General features: G+C 45.1%; 1 protein-coding gene across 1 annotated transcript in view; it reads right to left on the bottom strand.

The window, feature by feature from the left end:
• CSMD2 (CUB and Sushi multiple domains 2) overlaps positions 1–14,283 on the bottom strand; it is a 306,984-nt gene that overhangs the window by 79,390 nt on the left and 213,311 nt on the right. Inside the window, exons 26-29 of the mRNA XM_075047281.1 lie at positions 9,070–9,272; positions 6,988–7,179; positions 4,302–4,440; positions 3,656–3,843 (exon numbers count right to left, since the gene is read on the bottom strand). Of these exons, the coding sequence (XP_074903382.1) occupies positions 3,656–3,843; positions 4,302–4,440; positions 6,988–7,179; positions 9,070–9,272 (722 nt within the window). The remainder of the gene's footprint in view (positions 1–3,655; positions 3,844–4,301; positions 4,441–6,987; positions 7,180–9,069; positions 9,273–14,283) is intronic.

Raw genomic sequence — 14,283 nt, 5'->3', positions numbered from 1 at the left:
AAGCTCTCCAAACAACTAGCCTGCCCTTTGCGTTGCTAAGTGTGGTCCCCATTTAAAAATATCAGAGTATGTGAATATATAAAATGTATCTTAATAAAATCTGCGGTTTCCAAGATGCTGCAATGCAAACTGATTATTCGAATTCAGTTGGTTTCCCAGTAAGAAAAAATAATCTTCACTTCAGAGATTAATGCCCAGCCAAATTTAAAAGAGTCTTTGGTAGCATTTTCTGGCAATGACAGCTTAATGGAAGACCCTCATACCAAGGGGTCTTTTAAATTGACTGGAAACAGTATTGGAAACTTATGCAGTGTTGCTCTGTATCCAGAAATCTCCCAAGTATAACTAAGACACACAAATATTATCTTGGTCCAAAAGATAATACATGTAGAGATACTGAGTTAAAAACCTTAGTTTTCTGTAGCTGAGACATTTTAAAAAAATTCTTAAGCAACAACTGGAACGAGAGATAAATTCTAGGTATATTGCAAACGGTATCTTCCCTGTGTTTAAGCTTTTGTTTTGTAACTGTCTTTCCTATTTTGTAATCAGGAACTTACCCTTTTGCTTTGGCAGACTAATACTTGTTGGGCTCAAGTGAATCTGCTATGAACACAGCACACTGCTTTCACAGAAATGACAACATTAACTAAGCTGGTGTTGCAAACAAGCACTTTTTTAAGGATTATGATAACTTCAACAGACCTTAAGTGGGATGCCTGAGCAGAGCATGTCTTCCTTCTCACAAACCAGCCTGAACCCAAAATGTACTCACTACCACTAAGTCATTCCAAAGAATAAATTCCTCCCCAGTTGAAATCCCAAACTATTGCATTTAAGTTTCACCTGACCCTCTGAATCAATCCGAGGTTTTATGCAGACAGTAAACCAAACCTCTGTACATTGAAGTGAGCGCGGGGAAAGTGCACTTACAGTTTCTTTGCTGGTAACCCAAGTTTGATTTTTCATTCTGCTGCACAGCTGACAGTGCATCATGGGTGTAAAGCAAAAGATATGTGTTCATCCATCAGAAATCCTGCTGGTGTAGTGTATCTGTGTAGCTAAGCTGGGAAATTGCCTGGCTGAAGATCTGCCCTCAAACACCTTTCTATGGCATTGCTGCATTCCCACTTCGCTCTCACTGTCATGCTCTATGCAAAAACTGGCATAATAAAAGCCAAATTCATTCTTCTCTCTCTGTTTTCTCCATTCCTCCTGGCCCCAGAGGAGAACTTTCTCTTGAAGAGCCATTGCCCCTGAAACAATTTCAAATGAAGTGCTGAGGCTGTTTGAAATTCACCCGACACGCTGTAGCTGCAGGCTAGCGATACAGTCCCAGTCCCAGGGAAGATGCAGGGTTTCAAGGAGGGGCTGACAGATGGCTGCTCTGCCTTTTTTCTCCCCAAAACACTACCAAGAGGGGACTACAAAGCCCCTGGTAATTAAGACTATTTCACATACAGCTGACACAGGTGATATACGATATTTAGGGAGCTATAAGGGCAGAAGCCTACATGGGCTGCAGCACTGACCAAACACAATGAGACGGCTGAGAGAAGACAGTGTCTTTGAACTGTACTTGGGATTCCACGCTGGCAAGGAGCCCAGCTCGGTATTTGATTTTCTTTCACACATGCTCCCTCCTGCATTCCTTTTCTTCTTCCTTCGATTCCCCAAAGTTCTATTTTCTGCTGCTTCTCAGACTTGAATCCCAGGTTCCTTTTAAAGTGCAGGGAAATTAATGAGCAAACTTAAAGCCTCATTCTTTTCTCCCAGCAGTTTGGCTTTGTGGGAAGTATGTAGGCGCGATTAACACTGTAGGAGTGTTTAGGAGAAAAACACATCGCACAACCACCCTAATTTAATGAGATTTCATTTGTTAACTACTTTCTGGCTGCCCCAAAAAAGTGGAAAAGAAGAAAACCTAAGACTTAATTTTTAGTAAAATTAATTCTAACAAGAGCAGAAAACTTCTAATCTCTTAAATCTTAAGCAGTGCTAATTGTCTTTGTCTTATTATTTCATAACTTTACTAGAGGGAAATTCATCTGTTCAGCATAACTGATAGGAATTGCCGTTTCACTATCATTTAACCTCTGGTCAAGTAAATTGAAAAGCAGGAACCACAGACTGGAGACAGGGTATAGGAAGAGAGAACTGCCCAAGCACACAGAGAAAGCAGCAGCAGCACTGACAACACAGCAGCGGCCCATCAGCTCTCCAGCACAAGCCATTACTGCTCCCACAGCACGCAGTTGGGCCAACAAGACTCAACAGCCTGTTTCACAGTGTACACCACGGAGGCAAAGCCATGTTTCACCGTGGCACGCATCCAGTACATCTGAAGCCGTCAGTGCTTTTTTCCCCATCCTGCAAACTAGTCCATATAGGCCAGGGCAGGCTTGAAGAATTGTTTCTTTCTAGCCCTGTTTTTTTTTTTCCCCAGTTTTTAATCCTTGTCTCCATTCTGCATAATCCCGGCTCATCAGATCCAGCTTTTCAGTGCGTATTTTTTACTACGGTTTGTAACAACTCCATTCTTCCACCTACCCTACGCACAAACAAGGAACGTATCTGCCAAAGCCTTCCTGTTTTTCCCCCAGAACAGCAGTGCCAGGTCTGTCACTTCTCAGCTTGCTCCATCAACAGAAAGCTAAAAGCACCCAGGGAGAACTCCAACCACTGCCCTTGTTTCTCACCATCGCAGCTGAAGCCACCACAATGTTCTACTTTCTCCGCAAGCAAGCAAGAAAAAAAAGCCACTGCTCCAGTAACACAGACACCTGTGAACTATTCTGTTTATTTTACTAACTATTAGTAAATTTTTAAGTAGATGCTTTAGAATCTTAAGTGAAACAAAATACACAGATTTCAGGACAGCTTTGTTGACTCAAGAGAGCTGAGCATCCACCTCCGTGATCCTTGCCTCTAGATGTAGCCACCCAATCATTTGGTACGCTCTTGAATGACAGTATTAAGAATTCAGACTGAGATCTCATATTGGCTATGTATGTCTGCACCTCCTTTTCTTGGACAAAGCTGCTCTTGCCACTAAGAATAAACCTGAAATCCACGGCAATGTGGAGCATTCCTAATAACCAGTTAACAGTTCAGCACTCTCTAGTACTCCAAAAGCTCAAATCTGCAATGGAGTGGCACGTTCTGCTCACTAAGGAGAAGACAGAACTATTTAAATTCAGTGTGGAGCAAGAAAGATTATACAGAATACAGCCTGTACATAAATATATATTTTCTGGGAATCTCCCTTGATTTTCCTTAAAGAAAAAAAAATAAATATGTAAATCCTTTCTGCTCTGTTAAAGAAAGCCCCACACAGAAGCAGCCGCATGGGACTGACCCTCAGCCACATCGCAGTCCTTCTATGCTGCTCTTATCTACCTTATGTACCCTGGCTCTTCTGCCAGCCCACAGGATCCCCTCTCCTCAACTCCCAATTTTCCCTCCCATGCCCCTTGTTCAGCTTTGGTAGTAGCAAAACAGACAGCAAGATTACTGCCTGAAGAGAGGTTTCCACAGTGTCTAGAGCTTCTCCCATTTGGTTCAGCTAGGTGGTTTAACCTGAAAATAATAGCAGGTAAAATCCCATGTATTTGCTGAGTCAGCTGGGCCAGGTGCACCCCCAGATGGCTCTTACCTGTGTAGTCAATGACAAATCCGGTGTTGCTGACTGACGCATCGCTTCGGAAAGCGAGGAAGAGGCTGTTACTGCTGCTCTCTATCCTTTCGGGTAGCTGGGAACCATAAAAGCTTCCGATCAGGGGGCTGAGTGAATCGGGTCCATCGTAGATATGAAGGAAATCATAGCCAGGCTCCAAACTGAAGCTGCAAAACCAAAGGAAGAGTGCTTGAAATATGAGCGTGCTACAGCAGCTGCTGGAGAGCAACAGACTGTGGTCTCGATGAGCTGTACAACCACATCACTGAAAGACCACTTCTGCCCCAAAACAGCTCCTCAGCTAAGTACCGGACATTTCTGCCTCTGTTCCACATGTCCAGAATTGAGGACTGGGGATGCAGTCAAGAGCACAAATCCCTAAGCCAGTGCTGCTACAGGGGTTTCCTAACATCCAGTTACGTGGTTATGTTCTGTAAAAGCTATGCGTATATCAAAGAGGAGCTGCAGTTGAAATATGTCTATCTTCCCCAAATTAAGGGAACGTCTGAGAACAGATTACCCAGGACTACGGGACAGTCCTACCAGGCTTGGTTTGGTTCCTTCAGAGAGGAAAGGACCCACAGGCAGCCCCAGAAGTGGAATCAAAGAGCTCTCGGGTACATACGTGTTAAATACGAGGGCAATGACATAATCGGGAGAGACGGTCAGCTTCCAGTCACACTCCTTTCCCGGCGGGTAGGGCTCTGGGTACTGCGGGGACAAGATCACTCCTGCCGGTCCCGTCAAGATACCTCCACAGGGAGCTGAAGGCAATCAAGCAAAGGGATGAGGCTTTGTCTTAGAGAAACTTAAAAAATAGCAGATGAGATGAAAGAAGGCGAAAGAGAGAGAGATATGGATAGATAAAGGGACAGAGAGGCAGTTGGCAAGGCTGTCCAATATTAAGATATTTATTACAAGAGCTCGTAGTGGCCCTCACAGAGATGAGGGCTCTGTTACTCCAGAGAGGGTGCACACACACAGAGAAACAGAGCTATGGATGCTATTACAATCTTCATAAGATATGTAAGTGAGCAACCAGAAGGAGGGAAAGATACTCTTATGCTTTTCTGTTGCATTTATTTAGGCAACTCCTGGTCAAAGTCTGGATGGTTGCTAAATAAGTGAAAACATGTTGTCTAGGACTAATGGCTTGTTTGTGTTTATTACAGTTACCAACACATTAAATGCCAGGCTGATTGAAAAATCAATTCTTACTTTTTTAAGGCTGAAAATGCCTGCATATATTTCCACTGTGGCAAATACTCATGATTCATTTATTACTGTCAGCCCTTCTGCAATCTCTTCACGAGGGTTGATGCTCTAAGATTCCCCCCCATTGCTCGGATCGATCCTCCCAGAGTTGGGATGGGGTGAGAGAGAGAAGGGAGCACAGCCTGTGTTAAACTTGGGTGTCTGACACCGACCACCCTACCCCAAAGCAAACACCAAGTGGGAAAGGAACTAGCACGGGACAGAAATAACAGAACAAATCTTGGAAGGATCTTCCACGAAGAAGCGAGCATCTGCATTTATCTTGCGGGCTTTTATAAAACCCTGCAAATACACAAGAATCTCCAGGTATCAGGTAAAATGTAGTGGGGCTGCTCTATAAAGATCACAGTAGACATAAAACTAGAGACCATTCTCCAAGGCCCAAAAGAAACTTCTTCAGCCAAGTCCAGTCGCAGGCTACTGCAGGCACTGAGAACTGTTATCCCTCTCGAATAGGCAAGGAAATCACAGCACAGACAGTGAAGAGTTTAGCTGAAAGTCATGCACAAATAACTTGGAAGAACCACAAGCATCTATTCTGTGTCCATTTACCTTTACCTTAACCTTAACCTTTAGGGTGTGTTCCTCTTCCAGAGTGTAAAGTCAGGAAAACTCAGAAGACACTGAAGTATATGGACTCATTTTTGAAAAGCCTAAGGGAGATGACTGTTCAACACCCTCTGATTTCTTTGAAAATCCCACCCATAGTCTCCAAAGGATTTAAACTAGAAACTGGTCCAAGCCACAGCTGTTTGGAGTTGGGTCAGGATACAGACTTCAAATAGCCCAAGCCCCCAGAGGGCTGTTTCAGCTGAGGTTCCAGCTCAGCCCACATTGTTTAGAGACTGCAGAACTTGTACAATGAAGATGTGAAAAGATATCTGAAGAGCTAAATACAAACATAAAACCCAAGCCCTAAATTAAACCCCGTTTTCCAATTCAACTCTAACTAGGCACCCTGTTACACAGTTACTATAAAACTGATACCAACTGGCCACTGATTATTCCTCCAAATCCTTGGCCACTGAATAGAGGGAAGGAGCAAGACACTGCTTTCAAGTTTTGAACAGAGCTTATGACTCCTAAAACAAGACTGCTGGACTTCTGTTCAAAAAGGACCCAACACAGTATCTCCAGGTCAAACTGGAGACGACCCATGGGAATTCATCTCACACCAAGATTAAAGCCCTGGCTACATTTCTCTGAAAAGGACTGAGAGCCCAGCTTCTGGTGTGAAAGAAAACCTCAACAGGAGAATGACGAGATGGGCATGACATGCAACAATATGATTTAGTTATAGCTCCGGGAAGACTAGAAGGACTGTCTCTATCAGGCTGAAAGGGTGCCACACTAGATCATCAAGACAGTCATTCAGAAACGAAGTCATCCTGCAGGGAGCATAAATCCTGTGCATGCTGTAGAAGTTTCCTGGCTGGCATTAAATCAGATGTTAGAAACAGAATTAATTGATTTTTCTTGCTTGGGATAACAGTGCATAAGCAGGAATGAAGGTTAAAGGTAGGTAATTTGTGGCTAGCATTTAATTGGCCAGCAAATTTGATGTTTATTGCTCTTATGTGCTTAGCATGACTATTTTTATGTGTTCTGGACATATTAAAAAGAATCGCTTTTACGAGCTTCTTTTAGTACTTTATGAGCTCAAAGAAAATGTCAGATAGTTCTTTCTCATGACAGAATTTGCTGTCTCCTCATGCAGAAATTATTCACCCATGACCCCAATCCTCTCCACTAACCTGAGTTTTAAAGCAGCCTTTAATTTTGACTTGTCAGGTTAAATATCATCACTTCCATTGCAGTATGTCCTATGAGCTCCCAGCACGAACTAGATTCTCATTGTCCCAGACACTCTGGGGATAAACCTAAAAAGCAGTTCTGTGAGACAGCTACCCGAGACATATATACCTTGTCATACACCTCTTCAAACCAGGCAGGACTCATTCCCTTCAGATGCAGAAGTCTTGCAATGAAACAGGCCAGGAAGCCAGTGCAATGGGAGGATGGATGCGTGTTCATACCTGTGCAGGAGGGAGGGTCTGGTTGCCAGAAAAACCTGTTCTCAATCTGCACGCAAGTGATTTTGGCCTCCCCTTGCAGAGCGTATCCTGGATTACACTGGAAGATGATGGAGTCACCTGCCTCTTTGCTGTCACCACTCCGGCTCCCGTTCTGGGGAATTCCTGGGTCATTGCAGGAAGTGGCAGTGGAAACTGAGGAGTAGTAAAAATATATATTTTATATATATATTTATATTTAATACAGCCTTACAGCATCGGCTGTACTTAGACTCTGTCCTTAAGCAGATACGCGAGCAATGACTTCATTCTCCATCTCTCCTCCTTCAGTATACCTTAAAGTTACCACACACACAAAAACTGGCTTATACTTTGCACTGAGCATCTGCCACTCCAGCTGGTAAAGGCTCTGGGGAATGGCAAGTTCAAGTGCTCTACACAGAGTTCAAGTTTGATGTATAATTGTGCACATGCATGTTTACTTAGTAAGTCCAGACATCCACTGATCTTACATGGCATTTTTATAGAATTCTGTGTCAAACACATGCTGCAAAATAAACTAATCCGCTAGCACTTTTCACTTCCCCTGAGTGTCAGAGCAAGTTAGCCTTTAGCCCTGTGAAGCGTCAAGCCTGACCTTTTAGAAATGCACGTGTTTCCCTCCCAGTCTCGCTGCTGCCTCCCTTTGAGGTATGAGATGACCCCTCAGCTCCTTCTCAGCCGGGGGCGGGCAGCACAGCTTCACTGCGGACGGAGCTCAAGGTCTGTCAACACTACAATACCTAGCAGTATGGAAAGTCCTAGACTAATAGAAGTTTTGCAAGCTTATATAGATCATTAAAGTTCACAAGATCCAAAACTGTATACTTCTGAGCTTAGGTCTGACTACTTAGTCACACCTTGCGAACAAAGGCTTTGTGCAGGAGCATTCAATAAAGACCAGCTCCGTATCAGGCAGTGGAGCAGAGCTTATTTCCTGCTAAGTTGATGAGAGTCTATTACACCTAGGCAGTTTAGAGAAAGCTCTTCTTAAAAGAGCCAGAGGAAATCCCTCTGTCTCTTTCTGTGTAACTGAAGATAAGCAAGGTAGCAGCCCAGTCTGCTCCTTCCTGGCAGGCTGAGACACAAACCTGGCAAAGAAAGAGGACAGCAGAGCTGTGCTGGGTGACACAAAGCTCTCCCTCTCTCTCGGTCACCCCAGAAGGTCCTGTACCCAGCACAAACTTCCCAAGCAGCTGGCCTGCTCTCCTGGCCATGCAAGGCACCCCGAACAGAAAGCTACGGGCAAAAACTTGGGAGAGACAGAATGAACTCTAATGCTTCGGTGTGTCTGAGCCCCAGGAGGGTCGCATTATCATTCACCCAACAGCCTCCCTGTTTACTACCATCTCCAAAATAGGCATCTGCTGGTTGGTTACTGGACATGCTAGGGAAGGCCTGCATCCTGGAAAGCTCTGCGTGAATGGTGAAATATATTCCCTAATATAATTGCAATTAACGTGCTTGCAAGGCTGAGACTTAGGTAACAGCAGCCAGGTCTTAGGCAGTGACAGACTGCAGTTGCATTACACGCAGCGCTGCTGTGAGCAATGACATCCCTATAGCCAATAGAGCTTTTTGTGATCTGCATCTCCGGGGATCCAATACGGAGGATTTTAAATAGACTTGGTTTTCAGAGACCACTGACCAACTGCTCTCAGAACACCAGGGGGAAGTTGCCTGCACGCTGGTGTCTCTAAGGGACCTGTGGGAACATGGTGGAAATATCTGTAATTCCTTCTTGTGTATTCCACAATATACTGCGCTACATCTTGCTGCCAAGTTCACCACTGTGAAGGTGACTGTAGCAGAGGGGAGCACAGCATTCACCTGCACGGCAAGGACAAAATACAAGAGTTTTTCTTGTATTTGCAGAGACTGCACCCCAACGCGGTAGAGCACAAAAGGCTGGAAGACCCCACAGTTCCTGCTACTGCGTTCAATACAGTGTCGTCTGCTCACCATCAGTACTTTGTAGATAGAACTGAAATCACTTACCAGTAAAGCTATGTTTGGACAACGCTGAGGAAACAACATAAAGCCTACCTGAAAACTGAACAGCAAAGCCCTGCTTGCTTGTGAAGAAATCGGTGTTGAACTGAAGGATGACAGAGTTGAAAGTGCTGTGGACGTCGCTGGGTAAGCCAGACCCGCTGATCTCCTTCAGGAGGATGCCGTTCTCCACCGGACCGTCCCAGATCCTCAGCACATCGTGGAACTCCTCGGTGTGGAAAACCATGAAATGGAGCCTGTGTGGCAAAATGAACTGACAGTCAGACCACAAACTGAGCTCTGCCTTTTTTCCTGAAAGGATTAGAAACGTGGTTGGTACCAACCTAAGGTAGCTTGGCCCACAACGAATGTGTTCTCTCCTGTTATCTGCAACTCAGCTTGGACAAAGTACTTCAGCCCTCTAACAAACTTTGTGTCTGTAAAACCCAAGATCTCTTAGCCACATGCCTCCCTAATAAAACACATCCATAAACAAAACCCAACTGAGTCATGAACACTGATCTTTTCAGAAAAGTTGGCACCTTTCTGATGTTCTCTCCTGAGTGAACAAAATTACTAATCTGTCCTAAAAACCTTGAGGAACAAGGTAAAGGTCCAAAAGCCCATTGTGAGCAGTGGAAACGTCCCCAGCCAGAATATCACAGTTGGTTTTACATCAAAGGTGCTCAGACATTGCAACGAGTAGCTGTCACACAGACAAAAGGCTCAGTCAATGACACGGAGGAAACCTGCAGCAGAGAGGTACAGGGGCTGTGAATGAGGGGATAGGAGTTTGTCCGTAGTTTCACTAAGCTCTGTAACAGATAAACACAGAAGTATCGAGAAACTTATTCTAAGAACAGAATTAGCAGAAAACGTGCTGTGATTCCTTCAGACAACTTAAATGCATCCCATTCATACATTGTCCCTATGCTGCACACAGCAACAACCTTGGCTGTCCTTTTGCTTTTTTTTGGTGTCCTGCAAGGAACAGCTTATTGTCAAGAGCCAGCATCTACTGATAAAATGCACTGATTTTTGTTACCTGCACTCAGATCAAAGAATTTGCTCCTGGCACCAAGCTAATCTTGTGTATCGGGGGCGGGGGGGGGGGGAGGGGAGGGAAGGAAACAACCAACACTACTCTTAATTAGAACAGCATCAAGCTGGAAAAGAAACCCTTACCAGGTTGTTAACTGCCCCAGAGGTTAATAAAAAGGAGCAGAAAAGGGTGTGCTGGAGGGTGGCAAACAGGTGGGTGCAAATTCCGACTGCTGGATTGCAGCAGCTCCGAGAAGTGGCTGATCCAGGAAAGGATTTTGACAGGTTTACAAAGTTGTGGATATTGCAAAACTGTATCTAGGATCAGGCGACAGAACAACTTCAGCAAGAAATAAAGAAAAAGCGAGGCAGCAGCAGCCAGCTCATCCACAATAGGAAGGGAAGGGAGAGAAAACAAATTAAGAAACTGGTGGCTGGGAATGAAATTACACTGTGCTCTCAACGAGGGCATTTATTATGATGCTCCGAATGCAGATTTCATTTCCTTACTCTGCGTATTTTACAGTTTTGTCTGCCCTGGAGAGAGGGCTGCAAGGCCTCCAGTGTATGCAGCAAATGTTCCTTAGTCCCGAACTGCCTGCAGCAGTACTCCTCAGTGCTCTCGTCTTCTGCTTTTAAACTAAACCAGGGCTATGCCTGTTTGGCACCGCCACAGAAAAATCCCCAGGGAAAGCCCAAGATGCTGGCAGGAGTCATCATGGCGAGGAAATTCACTCCAGAGCCTGGACCAGCGATGGACCTAAGGGGATGGGAGAAGGCCAGCAGTTCCCTCCATGCCCAGGAGAGCCCTGGTGGCACTCTGGGACAGGACAAACTTGATCCCAACATCAACTCCTGGTGGGATGCTCCTCTCTTCCCACCCTGGGCTGGGGGGGATAGCACACTGCACTTCTCCCCACCAAACCAACCTCTGTCGTGGAAGGGTGCGAAGCAGATGAATCCAGGCTTTGCAAAGAGCTTTGGGATCAGAAGTACCATCTAAGCATAAGATATAGTCATTATTATTCTTACACCCAAGGGAGTTATCAACTAAAGGCTGCGAGACATCAGGGTACAGTCCCTTTCACTCCTGCACTTAAAATGCCAACTGAAGAGGAGGCATTTAATTGCCTCTGTTTTTCATTGCCACATTATCACTGGGGGAAATACCATCTGACACAATGAAATCAGGCTAACACAGGGTAACTTGAGGCACGCTAGTTTGAAACGAGGACAGAAATCTATAAACTGTACTGAGAAAAATCTGCAAAAAATAAAACAATCAGGTACTGCGCTTAAAACCCTGACAGCCCACAGAGGAAAACAAGGAAGCATTCGCTTGGCTGCTTTCCCATTTATCCGGGGCAAACATAAATAAATCAGGTAGAACCATAAAAGGGGGGGAAAAAAAAACCCCAACCAAAAAAACAACACTGCAATGTACTCAGCAACAAAATGATGTCCATAGAACCCAACAGAAACCAAAAGAGCTGAATCATAAATCTACCTAGCAGAGACCTTGAGCAAAGAGAAAAAAAGCTAGACTCGCGGAAAGTAAGAATGGATCATAGCAGAGCTGTTCTCCACGGGTGCATTGGCCTGATTACATTTGCTCTCAGGCTAACCGGGTCTAGTTAGCCAAAACTGCCAGAGAAAACTCACTGCTGAAGACCTCGGAAACAAGGAGACACCGGCAGAGACCGACCTGTGGTGGGGGGACACCCTGGAACTGCCACCGCCGGCTCCCCAGAAGACCAAGGCTGCCTACAGCAACTCCCCTCATTGATTTTTAAGAAACAACTTGCAGGCAAGGCTTTGCCAAGAGGAGAAAACCTTAGCGTGATAACCAGGTGACGCAGTGGCAAGGCACAGGTTGTCCAACGCCAGTTGGTTCGGGAGTCTATTGGGATAGCCGATTTTATTAAGAAAACTGGTGTGCTGTGGAGCTAATCAGTCTAGGCACATCTGTAACCAAACAGCATGATTCTTCTATCAGCCTGATTCTATTCCCAGCAGGGCTTCATTTAAGACAAGACCGAGACACTGGTTTAGCAGACAATGGAGAGGAAGAGAGTTTTACTCTTGCACTCTGACAATCCCAATTACATGCATGAAAATGCAGCAAAAAGCGAATTAGAATTGTGGCTATATGCGTATATGTGATGGGGGGAAAGTTCTCCCAGCTTAACGAGGAGCAGAGAGGACAAGACACCAGCTCTGCGCTGACAGTCTGCATCATTCTTGGTGAGCTGTTCAGAAAGCAGCCCCACAACCTGACCGACCAACCTGGGGCTCTTTCTGCTGACATTTCCCGTCCAAGCCCTGGCCACCCCAACTGGGCTTTGCTGAGCAAGAGGCTGGGCTCCCACCCGGAGCTGGCTTCAGCAGGCAAAAGCAGCTTGACACATTGGTCATGGCCACGTGGCTTGCACCGAAACCACAGGTCTTCCACGCTGTCAGCAGTTTGCAGGGCTGCCCGCTGTCTCCCTCCAGCCTGGAGAGGGTCCCCAAACTTAAAAGCTGTTAAATGTTCTGTCCCTGGAAATCTCCAAGGAAGTGAACTGGAACATTCCAATATTCTCACTCCTATTTCTAGATGAGACTGTGAAAAATGAAACCTGTCAATACAGCACCATCCATTACACTAGGATTAGCAACATCATTAAACTCTCTTATGACACTGAGATCACCGCTATACAATAAAACGCCACTGCCGCTTCTGTGTATTCACTGCTCTCAGCTGTGCAAGCAGTACTCGAAGGCAAGTTTCATTCATTTTCCAGTACACCCTCCCACTTCTTTCTCTCCCTAGAGCCTCACAGATAAGCCAAGTCATTTCAGTTGTAATTTTATGTGCGTGTGCATGCGTGTGTTTGCACATGCACAAAATTAATCCTCTCTCAAAGTGCAACCCTTCAACTTTCATGGCAATGATGTACAGGCTAATTTTTCTATCTTTCTCTCCTTCCTCTCATTCTGTGCAGATACAGCTTTATTCAAAAAGCTTTGGTGATTAATTTTAATGTAAGTTATAAATGAGAGCTTTATACAATTGTATCATGCGTGAAGAGAATTATTTTTCCAATGGATTACCATAAAAATGAAGTTGCTGAAAATGTTCTCTCTCAACTACCCAGAGATCATCTGTTCTGTTTGAGCTGCCAAATAAAGGAACAGAAGAAGGGAGCTTTCATCTCTGCTGAAAGGACGGGTCACAAGGTATATTACCGTACTACTGCCTGGCATCGTTTCATTTCAGTCTTGGCCCCTTCCAAGCCTCTGGCTCATCCTGCAAATGCAAGCCTATAGCTCTGCTCATCCGAGTACTCTTAGAGAAGCAGACAGGGGTTACGTGCGTGAGTAAAGTTCACTCGCTGAAGAGGTCTCTGCATGAGGCAGCCTCTTACATTTTGGGGGGGGGGGGGGCAAGGAGAAGAAAAGGGGGTCTCGTCTTCTTTGTCCTACAGAAATCTTCGGCTTCTTCAGAATCTTTTACAGGAGAATGAAAAAAAAGAGGAGACTTCAACTGGAAGTTGCCTGTGCAGGAATTAAGATGCGTCGGCTAGGCTCTTTCTCCTGCGTTCATACCAGAAACCATCCATTATTGAACCACACTGAAGAGCAGAGCTAATAGCGGGAATTTCTGCATTAAGTAAAGATGAATACACCGGACCAAATCTATCTCCAGCACAAATCCATCGACTAAAAGCACTACAGAGCTCAACGTTATTAACAGTCTCCACTGAAGGGATGATGAGTGCTGATGCAGCAAGGAAGCGACATTGAAGATAAAAGGGCACCGACAATGAAGGAGTGCAGGACTGGAACAGCAACAGGTCGCGGGTCAGCACAGAAATGGGGCTGACGCACCAACTATCAAGCACTAGAAAATATAATGGGAGATCGTGGGAGAAGCAGATTATTGTTGGACAGACCTTATAATCTACATTTCTCCCCCTCAAGTCCCAGCACTTAGCAAAAACTTTACTTGCCAATATACGTCAGTTTTCTGTCGAAGATGACTTCAGCTGGACTGAAATATGCAGGTACACGCAGAGCAGTACTGTAATGGCTTGGCAGGGCTTGGGCAAACTTCAGCGTGGGAACAGTGGTTAAGCAGCAAGGATCACAGAAGAAGTATCGCAGAGCAGGAAACTGCCTGGATTCTGCTGGTGACTGCACTAACTTTATGAGCCAAATGTTCTCAATACCGTGCTCACCTAACTG

This window comes from Buteo buteo, chromosome 16 (assembly GCF_964188355.1).
Source record: "Buteo buteo chromosome 16, bButBut1.hap1.1, whole genome shotgun sequence".
In the NCBI taxonomy this organism is placed as follows: domain Eukaryota; kingdom Metazoa; phylum Chordata; class Aves; order Accipitriformes; family Accipitridae; genus Buteo; species Buteo buteo.
This window is presented reverse-complemented; position numbering and strand designations above follow the sequence as displayed.